Source organism: Crinia signifera, chromosome 7 (assembly GCF_055691185.1).
Source record: "Crinia signifera chromosome 7, ASM5569118v1, whole genome shotgun sequence".
NCBI lineage: Eukaryota > Metazoa > Chordata > Amphibia > Anura > Myobatrachidae > Crinia > Crinia signifera.
The window spans coordinates 138,073,835-138,091,602 of NC_139223.1; the positions used below are offsets into that span (position 1 = coordinate 138,073,835).

Sequence of the window (17,768 nt, forward strand, 5' to 3'; positions counted from 1 at the left end):
GAGTGATGTGCGGAATGATTAAGCTCTGTTTTATATATAAGGCTGGGAAGTATCAAGCTGCTTTCTTTTCCTTTTCATGCTCTTATAGGTCTGTTTAAGATTCAAGAAAAAGAGATACTTGTGTAGTTTCACAGCGCCACTGCCCGCAGATCTCACCGCATGCAAATCACATGCGGTTCGCATATATGATTTGCGTGCAATTTGCACCCCCACTATCCACGTCAGCCCGAAGCGTGGTGAGCGCACGCGGTACGCGTTCTCCCGAGATGTTCATACCGCCACTATCCACGTCGGCATGGAGTTGATTTTATAAAGTCTGGGAGCGCAGCGAGCCCCGCGAGGGGACGCGAAAAATGAGCCCGAAGCGTGTCGAGCGCAGTGAGCCCCGCAAGGGGACATGGAATACACGTTAAGTAATCTGAGTCTCCTCGCGGGGCACTCTGCGCTCGCCGAACTTTGGGCTCGTTTTCCCCTGCGCTCGCCATGCTTCAGGTTCGATGGCTCGCAGCACTCGCGGCACTTTATAAAGTCAACTCCACTCTGAACTGGATAGTAGGGGTATGAACAGGTTTGCATGCGATCTGCGGGTGTGGCACCGTGAACCTACACAAGTACAGACAAAAGATTATGTTGAATACAAAACCTATGTATTCACATCTGTTTATACCTGGCAATACATTAGCATAATAAGGCATGGCTGGTTCTGCCTTATTATGCACATCACAGACAGACATGTTATGCGATGATCCAACATTCATCCTTTCATTTCACTTGGAATTAGTTACGTATAGCAAGATGTATCAAGCTTCAAAAAGTGATAACACGGTGACCACGGGTAACGGGAATCAGGGTTCGATTCCGGAGAGGGAGCCTGAGAAACGGCTACCACATCCAAGGAAGGCAGCAGGTGCGCAAATTACCCATTCCTAACTGCCATTTTACAGGTTGGGTTTGAAATATAACAGGTAGGAGCTGATTGGCTGGCAGTTTACCACTCACCGCTTTATCACTTTTTGAATATTGGTACATCTGGCCCTTACTGATGTCAATATCTCCTAGTAAACTGATAGGCTGCAATATTGATTTAGGCCATGGCTGGGCAACACCGGCCCTCCAGATGTTGATGAACTACACATCCCAGCATGCCTTGCATCAGTTTCAGCATGGCCACATAGCAAAACTAATGCAAAGCATCCTGGGATGTGTAGTTCACTAACATCTGGAGGGCCGGTGTTGCCCAGCCCTGATTTAGGCCATAAGGTTACCATTGACACAATGGTCAGTTGATTGGAAAATGTCCATTTGGTCTTAACCAATTATGTAATTACTATTATTGATGGTCATATGATTACGTATTGAACTCCTGTATGCCAGCGATCCGCCAGATCATATTATTACCTGTATATCTTATTAGTGCTTCTTACCTGTTATATATATTGGTTAGTAGAACCTGATAATAAACCTCATCCCTGCACTTTGTAGTCACATGACATGATCATTTCCTGCACAATCTGTATTGTAGTTGTTATAGTATAGGGCTGTTGTTGCATAGTAATAGTTTTAAACAGTACAGTTTGTGTCTTTACTTGACCTACATACCTTAGCTCAGTTAGGTGAAGAAAGGGGATGTGAAAATACTGGTACCAGAACAGAGATAGTTGTGCCTTATTTTATATTAACAATGATGTTAGAGGAAGGAAAATTTTCAGAATTTTTTTCCTGTACAATCCAAATCATTACATACAGTATATCATATAAATATGTATTTGTATACAGGACTAAGTAAGAACATTATCAATCCTAACTAAAAATATGAATGAAGTGTGTGTGTTTTCTGTTTAACGGTAAAAATTAAATGTAATGTTTTGTTTGAGTTTAGTGGAAGATCCTTTTCTCCTTTTGGCTGATCACCATGAAATAAGAAGAATGAGCACTGATGGATCTAATTACACAATGCTGAAACAGGTTAGACGTTTAGCAATATGACCATTTGTGATGATAATTGGTGGTTCACATTCAGGTTGTGGTGTTTTTATGGTTTCAGTCCATAAGGATCAAACATGTTGGGATTTATGTAATAGGCTCCCAGTTTACTGGAGGTGCGGAATACCAGCCGAGAATGGTAATATTTTTCACCAATCATTTACAAGAAAAACCAGGTTGGTTCTTCCTTGATTGCCACTTTAAGACATTCTCTGCTGACATCCTAAACTTAAACCCCATTACATATACCCCCTTGTATCTTATACATCATCCTAATGTTCCAATTCTATTAAGTTTGGCTTCTATAGACTGGACTAAATAAAAACAGTATCATTGCATTAGGGGCTATCTATCGTATCAAGCAACATTAAGCTCTAGACTGTAAGCTGATATTGGCATGGCCCTTCACCCTCCTGCTCTTGCACTGCACTCCCATTCACATTTTTTCTGAGTCTATGATCCTTTCTGTCCTCCCTTCTTAGGGCACTGGGTCTTTAAGTCTTGCTGACAACAGCGGATGTCAGCTGCCCACCTAATTCCCGCACAGGGTGTTTGCAGATCAGAGACACCATAGAGGTGTCTCTGATCTGCGTGTACTGGAGAAATCATTTGTTTCAATTTCGCCCCCGCACCCAAGGCTGCGAATGGATGATCATGCAAATTGTCCATTCACAGCAATGAGGGGGGTGTTTGGTCCACACGCAACGCTGCTTTGTGTGTGGATCAGGATGAAGTCCTATATATCTCCCCATTTATTTTTCTTGTCATCTTTAACTTTTTAATTATTTTGAATTGTTTGTAGATACATATCATTCAGAATGTTTTTTTTTAAATCAGATGTGCACTAAAATCACTGAAAATGAAAACAATGTCACATGACCTCATCAGGTTCATGTATGTACACTTGAAGGTGAAGAACCTTCTACCTGGACTAGCACCACACCCACCTGTTCCTAGGTTTGTTTAATTATTATGGGTCCTTGCATTTGCTATCTGCATATTAGAATTGGCACTACGATGAGCAAGACCTGGATACATTTATATAATATGTTAGTATTAGGGATGTTAGGCACCCACCTGATGAGGTCACCATGACCTAGTAGGTAGGCCCACATTTTTGGCCAAATATTGTTCTAAGAACCTCAATTTTACTACATGTTATTTTTCACAGTTCATTATAATTGTTTTGATTACTAGTATTCTTTTTTTTATATATATATTTTATTGAAGAACTGTACAATACAAGAATAAAGAATGTACATTAGCATATAATTGTAGAAAATCGACATAACAATTAAGTGCAATAAGCAAAGGCAATAAATAAAGTTTAAAGCCAACAAATAAGTGGTTAATTCTTTTGTTATGAAATAAAGGGGGAAAATACAAGTGCCCTGCATGCTGGGACATATGGTATAATTCTATTTTTTTACACTTTACCAGCCCGGTACCCAACGCCCAGAGGTACCGGGAAAAGCACCAGGCTTCAGCCTGGGCAGGTAAGTTCTGGAGGGAGTGGACCCCTTCGTTGGGGGGGTCCCCACTCCCCCAGGACTCCTGCTTAGGCTGACTTGTCAGTAGGAACGAATGCTTTGGCCAGGGGTACTTGTATAAATTGTCTCCCCCCCGGCTGTGGCATTACCCCGCTGGCTGGTTGGGCCTGGGGCTGGTTCTTAAAATACGGGGGTATCCCTATTCATTTTGTCCCCCGTATTTTGGGAACCAGCCCCGGCCCTGGAGCCTGGGGCTGGTTTTAAAAATCCAGCAAAGCCCTCAATCGATGGTTTCCTGATTTTTTTAGCTTTGAGCCTGGTGCTGGTTACAACTGTGGGGGGACCCCATGGAATTTTTTTTTACACTGCAGCCTGCACGGATCTGACTGATACGTGCAGACTAAAGCCAAATATGCCAGGAAATTGAGGTCTAGTTTCCTGGCGTATTTGGCTGGCAATTATCAGCTGTATTTTAATATGGCCACTTAGTAAATTAGGATTCACCATTCTTTTGAATGGTGACTCCTATTCGTATTTCCCGATGGCGTATACATTCAAATTTGTAAATACAAATACAAATGTGCCATAAATACGAATACAAATAGGCATATTTTGGGCATAGTTAATGCCAAAAATACGAATATGCCTAAAAAATTTGTATTTTACTTTGAAAATACTAATTTTTTAGGCGTATTTTCCTTAGTAGAGTTCCCCCAAAGTATCACTCTTAAAATACACTATTTATCACATACAGTAATCTGTTCTTAAGCAAATACAATAAGATTAAGCATACTGAAACATATTATCTGGCACACAAGTGGAGGATCAGGTCAAAAAGGAGGTGCGTTATGTTGTAGAGTTGCTGGGATTATACCAAGACGTTAATTGACCAGCTTTTCTGAGACAGTTTTTGTGGATGTTGGTAGAGATCTTACATAAGGTAACCAGATTGCAAAGATTTTCTTTGCTTTTGCATCCTTATTAAGCGACATCTCCAGCCAGTCCATTTAAAAGAGGTATGAAACCCGGGGTAATAATAGCGAAAAGACTATATCCATTGTGATAAAATGGTTTTGTGTGTCGCAGCAGCTAATTTTGACATAAATATTCTCTGCCCTGCTGATTGATGAACCGTATTAGGAGTTGGGTATATATCCCATAGTGGCCACTCAGGGGTTGTGGTAAAGGGGATATCGTATTAATGTATGTACATACTGTATGCCAGAAGGCCTTTACCTCTGGACAGCTCCACATACAGTGCAATATGTCTGCGTTGGGAGCCTTGCATTTAAAACAGCACGAGTCAGTGGCAGTGCCCATTACCAGCCTTTGTTTTGGTGTGTAATACACACGATGTAACAGTTTGTATTGCATCTCCATGTATGAGGCTGATATCACTGTTCTATACAGTCGTACAAATGCCGATAATAGGGAAGGTCAGCGGACAATTACTAGTATTCTTAATACTTTGAGTGTGCATCTGCATTTTTATTTATCTGTTTGGCGCTACAATTCTCAGCAAGGTACTGCAGCACCTCTTATAGTTAAGACTAGCTGGAGTACCCGGCATTGGGGGGGGGGGGGGTGTGTGGGCCATTCGGGAGGCTATTTCACCCCAAAATTTTCAAATCATTTTTGGGGTACCCTGAACTCCAAATCAAGAAACTCCCAATGGGGGTGCTTATTTGAAAACCTCAGTGAGTTATCCTAAGTTTCTAGACCCCTTGAGTCTTGAGCTACAACCCAAGTTTTGATCCCCAAGAACTGTGATATTGGGATCAGCACCATCTGGCTTTTCTGTCACATATCTCACAGTTGCTCATATACTAATTCCACAATACTGCACTGCTACATTCTCACTTTCTCCATCAAATTTATCTCAGCCATTCATTAAACCAGTTCTAACAGACATAGCTCAATCCTACACATTGGCCTTTATTCAGATTTAATATCAGTACAAATTTGTTCTCAAAATGGGCAAGACCATGTGCACTGCAGGTGGGGCAGATGTAACATGTGCAGAGAGAGTTACATTTGGGTGGGGTGTGTTGAAACTGAAATCTAAATTGCAGTTTAAAAATAATGCAGCCATTATTTACCCTGCACAGAATCAAAATAACTCACACAAATCTAACTCTCTCTATACATGTTACATCTGCCCCACCTGCAGTGCACATGGTTTTGCCCATTTTAAGAACAATTTTGTACTGCAATCAGATCTGAATAACGGCCATTGTTAGCTTACCCCACTCCCCACACCACAGAAGAGGCAAGTAGGAGGTACCTGCACCCGTGACCTTTTTATGCCATTTTGGAATTCCTCTGCGATTACAGTAGGTATTTTCCCATATAGTTTATCTTTAATATGCATTGACGTGTGGTGAGGTCAGTGGCTGAGACGAGGCACTAGCTAGTATCAGATTCAGATTTACTCAAACATATTTTTGGTGAGTTTTGACTATAAAATTATTACAACAATACAAAGTACAAGTGTATGACAGGTGGTGATCTGCTTCTTTTGCTCCCCTGACTACACATTACTCTAAAATATTTTATTCTTGTCTCCAGATAATAATTTAGCATGTTATCACAAGTTAATGTTAACTATTGATACCATATATTTGTCTTACTTGTCTAAACATATATTTTAAATATATTTAATAATACTACATTTTATAGATTTAACATAAAAATTAGTCACAAGCTTTTTAAAGTGTCATTAAAATGCAAGTCCAACATTTTTTGCCCCTTCATTGATTGGCAGTTTAACAACATTATAGAAATCATTGTTTTCTTTGCTAGGGATTAAATAATGCAATTGCGATGGACTTTGATTACAGAGAAGAGGTTATTTATTGGATTGATTCCAGCCGATCTAATGGAAGTCGTGTTAATCAGATGTTTGTAAACGGCAGCGATGTCAAGGTATTACCACATATATACAATTTAAGTAAAAATCAGTATATCAGCGGTCTTGTTCTACTGTGTCACTTGGTATCTTTTTCTATCTCCGACTCCATGAAGTCTGAAACACCAGATAATGGTGCCTTGGTTACATGCACTGGTGAGGCTCATGGTTCCACCATAAAATGTTTGGCAATGGTGACACATGTGTAAGTAATTAATACATTCAACTTATACTGCAGCAAACAGTATAAAGTGCAGAGATGCTCTATAGTAATTGTTATAGTAAAGCTGGATACACACTAATAGACACATCACCTATTACAATGAACAGATGATATATCTGCAATTTGTATACTGCATATGTCTAGGAACAAAATCATTAAGGTTGATCCTACAGCACAGCTGATGCCAATATACCTTTTCAGAAATACAGTATTAGCGTGTCTGGCCATGTGTACATCTGCCCATACACTGGGTGGGCAAATTCAAATACCAACCCAGCTGTGACATCAGGACAATCGTGAGCAAAGCAAAACATAACAACTTTGTACCATGTAGCACTGTAGGCCAGACAGATTGAATGTAAATAGAGATTACGATGTAAGAGCGACAAGCCCTAGCTCCAACGGTAAATTACAGTGTAAAATACAGCTGCCCAGCATTTTCAGGCTACATGCAGAAGCAGTATGCAGTCATCATATCAATATTCATTTATGTGAGCAACTGATAATCTGAATCTGTACACTAAGACGCCGGATGTTAGCAGAGTGACACAGGAAGTGGCGGCTCACTCATGCCAGACATCTTCTGCGGTCCTCACAAGAAAATCTGTGTCACCTTGGAAAATGCATATGGACCACCTGGTCGTTCAACAGAGACATAGGGTTAGGTTTGAGTATTATGGATAAATTAAGGCCCCCATAGGACTCCAATCGATCCATATGGGACCTCGCATCAGATCGGATCACATGTGAAACACTTGCGGTTTGGACACTTGTCACCCGATTTCTCGACGCAATTTGTCAGAATCAGTAGAAAAGTGGCCAAATCGGACAAGTGTATGGCCAACTTTACAGCACAAGAACACAGTTCATGTTCTGACCATGAAACTCAGTGTAGACATTCGGAATGTTGACATGGTCAATGTTAACATTATTATTATGGAATGTTGACGTGAAGGATAGCATATTTTGCAGAACCCATCAAAGCAACCAGTATTTATTCTGCATGCAAAAAAAAGCCTTAATTGCCCCTTGCATTGTAGCATGGCTTGTCCAGGTACTGAGGTTACCACTTTTTTTTTGCATCATTCCCACCTCACAATCAGCCCCATGGTATGCATATTTATGGAAGATTAGGCCTATTTGTTTTTTAAATTGAAGATTTTGCTTTAAAATAAGTAATTATGACCTTCAATAATTATGTTTCTCTTTTCCAGGTAGTGCATAACACTGCCATACCCAATGCACTTGCTGTGGATTGGATTGGGAAGAATCTGTACTGGTTTGACACCGAGAAGCGGGTTATTGAAGTATCCAAGCTAAATGGCTTGTATCCTACTATTTTGGTTAGCAAAAAGATTAAATTCCCAAGAGATTTGTCTCTGGATCCACAAACTAGGTACTGTCCAATAGTGTAACATGTAAAATGTTTTGCTAATTATTTTGTGCAGGGAAGTTCTAAAAACACTTTGTACATATAATAGTATATTAATGACAATTAGTATGCTATCTATTGCTCTAACTCAGATATATCACTTATGATGACCTCACATTGGAAGCAAGATGTGTACAAATAGCATTATTCATTGATTTTTGTTTTGTGTTTCATTTTGTTGACTGTTCTGCATTTCATAATGAAACCCAGTGAAATGAGTCACATGACAACTGTTGAGCGTGTATCTAAATTACAAACAGATGGCCAAAATTTAGCAAAATATCCAAGGACAACCTAAATTGCCTGGTACAATTACATTCATGTGCCTCAAGGGAAGTGCTGTATGTAATAGTAAACTGTGCATTCTAATTATTAGTTATACTCATAAATATTTAAAAATATAAAAATAAGAAAGATACCAAAGCGCTAAATGCCCTGAATAAATATACACTTTGATTTGGTAATTCAGAATATTAAAAATATAAAATTATGAAAATGTGTCTGATCAGAGAGGCTAAAACCACATTAAAAGGTAGATTTACTAAATCTTCTAAAAATAAAAAGTTGTTGTATTGCCCACAGCAACCAATAAAGTTTTGTATATCATTGCTAGGATGCCCAGCTCGACTTTGAAGAGACGGAACATTGATTTCTGCCTGTCAAATAGACAGGCAGAAATCAATGTTCCGTCTCTCGACTGTCGAAAAAGGGGTATATCGGCGAAACGGCCATGGATTGTCGAAAAGCAGCTGTGAACTCACCAATTCATGTCCGTTTCCGACAAAATAGATTCAACTGATTTAAAAGTCAAATCTGTTTTGTCAAATTCCACATTTATGCTCTCAGAAAGGGCAGCATTGAGTAGGCGGTGGCCGCCATTTCCCCAGTCGTAAATAGCACCTGGGATTGCATACCCCCTTAGTCTTAAAAAAGATTAAAAATAGTATCTTAATAGGAAAACCTAGTATGTTTTAACTTTCAACATTTTAGATGGGTAAGTAGTTAAGACGTTAAGAAAACACCCTTCCCACATTTCTCACATGATTCATTACAAAATTCTTGGCAATAGCGCAAAAGAAGTAGCCAACATTGCTGGCCAGTACCCTCCTACTTATTGTTTAATTGGTGTTAAGTATTTGATCTGGACAGGTGTTTTTTGCCATTCTTCAGCGTGTGTGAACAAGCCACTGATTGTTGTTAGCTTCCACACATTGCCCTATTATCATTCCAACCAGCTAAAAAAGTTGTCTGGTCGGGAAAATAGTTCTGTTTTCTGTGTTTCTAGTCCTCTGTGTTTTTGTTCTAATTTCATCCATATGTTTTGGTTTTGCAAAACCACCCTCAAGTTTTTTGGTTTCGGGTTTAAAAAATAATGCTTAAATTATGTAATTTTTTAAATTCATAATGAAAATGTAAATATTTTAATTCCTAGCCATGGGAAGATCTTAACCAGGACTTAGTTCAGTTCGTATCTCCTCAGAAGTTCTAGACAGGGTTTTAAATTCGGTTCAGATACACACATTTAAGGGGGATTTGTAGAATAGCATGTATATCTAACTCTTAATGTTTCTAACATAGAGCTTAGATTCCCTCCTCCAAGAGTTACCTTTTGGTCTGAATTTTCCTTCACAGTCAAAAATATAAGTTTCCTTATGGGGCCTACATACGTAGAGATTTTTGCCAGCGATTCAGCATGGGAGATTGAGCATCAGAGATTCCCATTGAGCTTCCAGGAATCTAGATTGCTCAGAAACTTTCATCGATATGCACCAACATAGTGATTTAGCATGGGAGATTTAAGTTAAGCTCACAGGGAGGGCTCAGGGAGAGGCAGGGAGTGTCTGGTGCCTCATATGTGACTAGATTTATGGCAGGCCCTACACACACAGCAATGTGTGCTTAATTTCTAAGCGATCTAGTCAAATTAAGTCAGATCGCTTAGAAAATCACTTAAAATCGCTACGTGTGTAGGCCCCATAAGTCTCCCTAACCTGCTGCCTTGGTCAAACCCTTGACTTTGACCTATGCTTGCTTATCACATCCAGAATCTCTCACAGTACCATTGCATTCACTATATAAATATTGTCATAATGGTTTTTCTTGGCCAAAATGCTACCAAAACTTGAATCCATTTCCTCATCAACAGCATCCATCTCAACGGCAACTCCAAATGAATAGCAATCTGCTGCTTTATTCATCAGAACCGAGCTTTTTCATAAGTTATGCCTTAGCATCTTTACATTAATAAATCATTTTAATAAAACATAATACCGCAATGCAATATTACTTGATATTATCAAATCACAAAAGGTATTTTAAATGCAAACTGTGGAAATAGGACTTAGAATCCAGTTTCAAATGCTCTCAATTACCTATATTGTAAAGCCGTTGACAACAACACTCATTTATACATCTCAAAATGCTCTATTAGATCTACAACTCCCATGTTTTCTCTGGTAATAGCCCCTCATTCCATCTACAAAATGTCACCCAGTTATGACATCACTAATATGCGCAATCAGAACCTTGCATAGCCTCCAAATCTTTAGCTTAATCACCTGAGACAGATTAAGTGGTCAATCTGCTCCCAGGGCTCGGGGGCTTCTGGCTCAACCCTCTCCAGCTACATTTTTGGGGAGGTTTCTATTGTGGGCTAAAAACATCCTTTCTAGTACTCTCTGTAATATACTCGTGGGAAGTAGTCATTGTTCTGTCTCGCAATAGCTGCGACTTAAATTGAGGCACATGCTTAGTTTGAAATCTAGCACTGTCAATCTGCACACTCACGCCTCTTGTTTCAATTAGGATATTACCTCTTTCATAAGCAGGGACCTCCCTACCCTTTGTTTTTATGTTTTCATTATTTTTGTCTTCCTTGCATGTCCTTGCTTTGTGTATGGCCCTCTTTCACTACTCTGATGCTTGGAAGAACTGTGGTACAGATGGAGCCACGCTCATCTGATCGGCTCCCAGCATGCAATTCAACGTGTGAATGAGGTGTGCATGTGAGATGCTCGCAAGCCCCATTCACGGAAATGGACACGCGAGCATGTGAGACGCTCCCACGTCCCTGTCTAAGCAAACAGTGCACCAGGGCAGGTCACCTTGGGTGCACCGGCGCACCAAATAAGCGTGGCTCCATCTGTACCTTGCATGATAGAGAAAAATATAACTTATACGGCAAGTTTCATAATGCTGTACATTGAATTCTATTGAAATGCTCAGTAACAATGAAAAATAACTTAATTGGGGAATAAATTATGTATTTTAGAATTGTGTTGTTGTCATTGAATAACCTGGAACATGCAGTGTAAACAAACCTTATTAAAAATGGTGTTTGGAGCCTACAGGGTAATAAAACATGAGCATCATACCGTACTGCTCCATGTAGAATAAATAGAGAATTCATGTGAACATGCCGTTTATTATATCTGTATAGATATTTGTACTGGATAGACTGCTGTGAATATCCACATATTGGCCGCGTTGGAATGGATGGAGCCAATCAAAGCGTTGTCATAGAAACGATGATATCTAGGCCAACAGTCTTGACAATAGATTATGTCAACAAACGAATTTACTGGGCCGATGAGACTCATATTGAATTCTCAGACATGAATGGATTTCATCGACATAAAGGTAGGTTTACAGTTTAACAAGAGAAATACTGTAAATTGCACCTTTTTAGCTGGGTTTGTAAATATTTTGTATGGATTATTTATACAAATGTGCCCATTACAAAATCCATTTGTGATGATAAAAATAAGAAATATAAAAACAAAAAAAAGTTAATTTTTATAGCGAGGCTGACTGACCTACAAAACAACCTCTTAACTGATTGGTAACTTGCTGTAACATGTTTAGAGTTGTGCTCATTGTGCTCCGCCATTCCTATGTGTGGGCCTCAGACATCCGAGAAGCTATTGATTTTTTTGGTTAATATGTTCAGGCTTTGTCATGTGGGCTGGAAAGAGTGCTTTGATTGGCCTAGCAGAATATGGCAAGCTCCCATTGCCGAATGGGCAGAGGAGTTTGCTTAAAAGATATGCCAAAAGTATTCAGGGTTGTGACTATGGATGTACAATGGTTTCTGTCACACAGGCCTCTAGGGGAGTCACGGACTCTGCGTCACAGTACCTTCATGTGCCTTACAGCTGATAGCGCATCTGTAGAGCTGCCTGGGGAGTCCAAAAGATGCAGGGAGTACTGTGTCCTGTTCTGGTACCGATAGCATCATGCAAACAATAATTTAGGTGCAAAGACACAGTTTTATGGGCAGCAAAGATTCTGTTATAGTTTTGGCTCTGTCATTAGCCTGACTTCATCTGCACCTTAAAGCTTGTGACCCCCATACGCTACAGTATGTTTCTTTATGTATTTGAGATGTTGGTGAGGTCTTAGGGAGATTACATCAGTGAGGCAGCAGTGCACCACCAGAGGTCATCTTTTGTACGTTTATACCACTAAAAAGGTAATGTTAGTATATTAGTGTGTATGTACATGGGCAGACTAGATGTGCCAAGTTCTTATCTGCTGTCAAGTTTCAAATTCTAACACAAAAAAGGAAATAAAATAGTGAAGAAGTACATAGAAAAGCAATTATCCTATGTCCTCTGTGGAGATTGGTAGAATTTAGCATTTTTTCTTTGAATATCTTTATATGTATTTTTTTAAACTTTGCATGATAATAGAACATTAATGATTTTCAACTGTATTTGAATTGATATTGAATTGATATTGAATTGATAGATTGGATGGCCCAATATTAACTTCTGCAAAGTGAATTTTTACATCTTGCTTGTTGAGAAATGGAACTCAAGAGCCATAAAGATGGTTATTTATTTTTAACTATATATAAAATATTCTTACAATTTCATTAAAGATGGGTTGTTTTGATGAAACTATTGTACTGTATAGTGTATAAGAAAACTGCATTCATGAAAGGGTAAGTGGGCTTGGGATGCATAGTATAACTGGGTTACAAGTCAGAAAATTATTTCACCTACATTCTTGAACTCTCTGGAATATGAATTTGCTTATTATATATTTCATTATCTTTTTTGTAGCTTGAATAGGCAATATCATATGGATGCTCAGTTTCCTAAACTAAAATAAATGCATTTCAAAGTGTACTTTCAGCTTGTACCGAACATAGTGGAAGCAAACTGTGATCTGAATAATTATTAGGGGATGATGGAATATTCAGGAGCTCAGGATCCCAATGGTCAGAATGCTGACAGCAGTATCCCGATAGTTAGAATCCAGATGTGGTGTCCCAGGGCCACACCTCAATTAGGTTAGCCGTTCCTGTTAGTCAATTTTAGTTTAGCCCACAAAATAACTGTTTCAACTCAGAGACTGATTAGGATCTCACTGAATCATAGGCATTATGTTAGTTTGGAACACGTTCTCCCCTCTGTCAAAAAAAGAGGTAGCCATCCTTTCTTACTCCTGATGGTCTTGCATGTTGTATAATGTAATTCTTTATTAGGGTTTTGGCATTTGGGAATCTAAGGTGTTTGGAGTTAAGCAGCTTGTTTTTGTATTTACTTTTCTCAATATTGCTAAACATTTGGAGCAGATGTTTTAACAGAAATGGATAAATCTACAGAGACAAACGTGAATCTGGAAAAAGTTGCATAATTTAAGAATAAATTAATAAATTAATGTACACTGTTGCCTTATAAAACTTTATTGAAGTCACAGTGTATGGTACAGATACTGGTTTTAATATTAATAGATGAATAATATTTTTATTTATACATTTTACTTATGTATTCTTCCAGCTAGATGAACAAACAGAAGCTTCAGAACTGATAATGTGAACATTTGACAATGTGATGTATAAGATACAAATGTTCCCATTGCTAGTGCCCTAATGGCCTTAAGGAGCCTACAGATGGGGAGATTTTGCTGAGCGATCTGAGCAATGGCAAAACACTGGCTCTAACTGGCGATGTAACTAGATTATTCCACCATGCTTGATATTAATCACCGGGCAATAGCGACGTGTGGGGCCATGCATCGCTATTGATATGGCCCCTACACATATAGCGATGTAAGGGCATTTTATAAGCGATCTAGTCAGATTCCTTAGCATATGCCCTGAAATCGCCTCTTGTGTAGTTATGTTTCTATATGTTGAATGGCTACTACTTTATCACTCTCCACTTACCACTTTTAATGGCTTATTTTGTCACTCTGGGTCCTAATCTACGCTACAGCCACTGTTGCAAAACCACAGAGCCACATGCACAGTACTACTATGACTAGAGATGAAATGGTTCAGAAATACTGTACCTTCTTTTTTCGCATGTTGGGATGTCTCTGGATTTATCTTATTGGCTATTCAAAACAAATGAGAGACAACAATATGCAGTTTTGAGCTGTAGGTAACCGAGTAAACCCAAATTTATCCAAACCCAATCATTTCTAACTATGACATATTGGCCCTGATTCAGTGTTGATCGCAAAAGCAAAATCTTTCTCAAATGGGCAAAACCATGTGCACTGCAGGTGGAACAATTGTAACATGTGCATAGAGAGTTAGATAGAGGTGGGGTGTGTTGAAACTGAAATCTAAATTGTAGTGTAAAAAATAAAGCGCCCATTATTTACCCTGCACATAAACAAAATTACTCACCCAAATCTAACTCTCTCTGTACATGTTACATCTGCCCACCTGCAGTGCACATGGTTTTGCCCATTTGAGAATAGAGTGGTCTGAACTAATAGTAATGCATTTATAAGAATGTAGCCTATCAATTTCACAGGGACCAGTGAAGTAATTTATATAAGCTTCAAAGACATTTTTGGAGATATATACTGTGTGTGTGTGTATCTGTGTGTGTATATATATATATATATATATATATATATATATATATATATATATATATATATATATACAGTATGAAGGTGGTGGCACTCAAAGGACTTGCAATAAATAACGAGGGACAACCAAGTGTCAAGCGACGTTTCGGTCTATTTATTTCAGACCTTTTTCAAGCTCATACAGAACATACAATGGTGACTTACCTAAATAGCTTTCACCAACAACTCGTGCAGCGGGCGCCAGCTCTGCCCCGTAGGTCCGTTACATGTGACGTCACCAGTTGGCGGCGCACACCCGTCGGTGTGTCTGGAACCCGTGGGGTGTTGCTAGGCAACCCTACAATGATAAGTGTACAAAAAATGAAACCCACAAATGTGAAAAATATGTACAATACAGCACACATGTCAAATCCAATAACATGCAAGAACACGTCAATGAACTTCCCTGATATAAAACAGTGGAAGTATGTAAGAACATCAACAGCGTAATACATAAACAGATAAAATGAAGAACCGGCTAAATATGCTCAGATTCAGGCCGTATTATGGACAGCGCAAGTCCATGTATAGTAACCGGCCAAAGGCTGTGAGTGCGTTCATACTGGAACAATGCGGAGAGTGCTAATGTCGGAGAGCGCAACGGTCAATCAGCTATGGAGTTACAGAAAGCAGTGAAAACTGCAGGCTTCATTTAGCCCAGCAGGATGTACAGTTTTAAGTTTATGAATCCACCAGGTTTCTCTTTGTAGCAGGAGTTTATCACGGTTACCACCTCTGATATTTTTGGGAATATGGTCAATGATTTTATACCGTAGGGTGGTAAGCCCATGCCTATGTTCCCTAAAGTGTCTGGGAACTGGTTGTTCAATCTGGCCAATTCTGCCCTCAATTGAAGCTTTTATGGCTGATCTGTGGCCAGCCATGCGAGTTTTAAATGAACATATCGTTTTGCCTACATAAAGTAGACCGCACGGACACCTTATAATGTATATAACGTGTGTCGTGCTACATGTCAAGACAAATTTTATGGGAAATCGTTGGCCTGAGTGGGGGTGTACAAATGAGTCTCCTGTTTCCAGGTAATTGCATGTAGTGCAATTGGTACATTTGTAGCAACCCGGTTTTCTCTTAAGGAAGTTGCTCTCTGAGGGATTGGACAGATTCGAAATATCGTTATGAACCAAGAGATCTTTCAGATTTCTCGATCTCTTGTAGCTGGGTAAGATTTTCGTTCTGGAGAAAATCTTGAGGTCAGGATCAGTAGTTATCATGGGCCATAAACGTCTGGCCGATTTTGTAATGGCTGGTGAACTGGTATTGTAGGTTTGGACCAGAGCAATTTGATCAGTTCCTTGGATGGAATTTTTAGGAGTGAGGGTCTCCTCTCTAGATATAGAGAGCGCTTTAGTTTTGGCCATAAGTAACTCATTATGGGAATACCCTTTACACAGAAATCTGCCAATCATGATATCCATCTCTTTCTCTGCATCAAGGGGGTCATCACAAATTCGTCTAACTCTCAAAAATTGAGAGAAGGGGAGTCCCTTTTTAGTGGCCGTGGGGTGGGCGCTGGAACAGTGCAACAGTGTGTTGCGATCTGTTGCCTTTTTATAAAGACCAGTGGAAATTTTGTTCTCAATCAGCGTGATCTGAACATCAAGAAAATGTATCGTTATGGGATCAATCTCAAAGGTGAATTTAATGGTAGGGTGTGCAGTATTGGCTCGCTCGATGAGCTCAGTAAGTTCCTCACGGCTGCCAGCCCATACCAACAATAGATCGTCTATATACCTGAGAAATAGCCTGAGTTTACTTCTGACAGACTGGTCACTCAAAAACATATTATGTTCAATGGCAAACATGAAACTGTTTGCATACGCAGGGGCTACGCAAGAACCCATCGCGCAGCCCCTGCGTTGCAAGTACCAACATTTATCAAATAGGAAGTAATTCCGCATCAGAGTAAGTGACAGAAGTTCAATGAAGAAAGTAATTTGAGGACCATCGTATACATTACTGTCTGCGAGTAGTCTACGGACCGCCTCAATCCCTTCTTGATGTGGTATGTTCGTATATAGACTAGTAATGTCCATCGTGCAGAGTAAGCACTGGTCAGGGAGATCGTCCAGTAGGGTCAATTTTTGTATCAATGTGGTCGTGTCCTTCAGATATGTCGGTTGGAGTTGCACCGTAGGCTGTAGGAAATGGTCCAAATATTGGGACACCTTATAGTAAATTGAGTCTCTGGCGGCGATTATCGGTCTCCCAGGGGGATTGGTACTGTCTTTGTGCAGTTTGGGGAGAGAATATAAAACCGGGGCAATCGGGTGTTCCTCAAACAGGTATTTTGAAGTATTGCTCGTAATAATGCCATTCTGGACCGCTCTTTGCAAGGTCAGTTGTAGTTCCTTATTGTAGGCTTCGGTGGGATCTGATGGTAATTTAGAGTAGACCTCCGGGTCTGCTAGTTGTCTCTCAAGCTCTTTTCTATAGTCAGATAAATTTTGTATCACTATACCCCCACCTTTGTCAGCGGGGCGTATAGTGATAGTAGGGTCTTTGCTGAGAGTTTCCAAACTCAGCCTTTCTTTATGAGTAAGGTTGGGTCTGTGAGTGTTCTTGGATCGGCCTTCCATAGTGGCCAGATGATCAAGGGATTTGTTAAAAGTTTTCCACCTTCATACTGTATATTTGGTGTCCCTGCACCTAGGAAGGCACCGAGGCCAATACCCTATATCTACCCTCAGGAGTGCCGACTCAACTTTCTGCTATATATATATATATATATATATCCGAAAATGTCTTTGACTATATATATATATATATATATATATATATATATATATATATAGACAAATACGTGGCGTGGCACTCGTACATCCTGACGATATTTCTTCG

At 39.5% G+C, this 17,768-nt stretch overlaps 1 protein-coding gene across 4 annotated transcripts in view; it reads left to right on the top strand.

Annotated features, from left to right (window-relative positions):
• The window catches only part of LRP1B (LDL receptor related protein 1B), a 1,445,580-nt gene that overhangs the window by 1,249,335 nt on the left and 178,477 nt on the right, over positions 1-17,768 (top strand). For all 4 annotated transcript variants that reach the window (XM_083153866.1, XM_083153869.1, XM_083153867.1 and 1 more), the window contains exons 57-60: positions 1,880-1,965; positions 6,276-6,398; positions 7,819-8,000; positions 11,476-11,675. In XM_083153866.1, the coding sequence (XP_083009992.1) occupies positions 1,880-1,965; positions 6,276-6,398; positions 7,819-8,000; positions 11,476-11,675 (591 nt within the window). The remainder of the gene's footprint in view (positions 1-1,879; positions 1,966-6,275; positions 6,399-7,818; positions 8,001-11,475; positions 11,676-17,768) is intronic.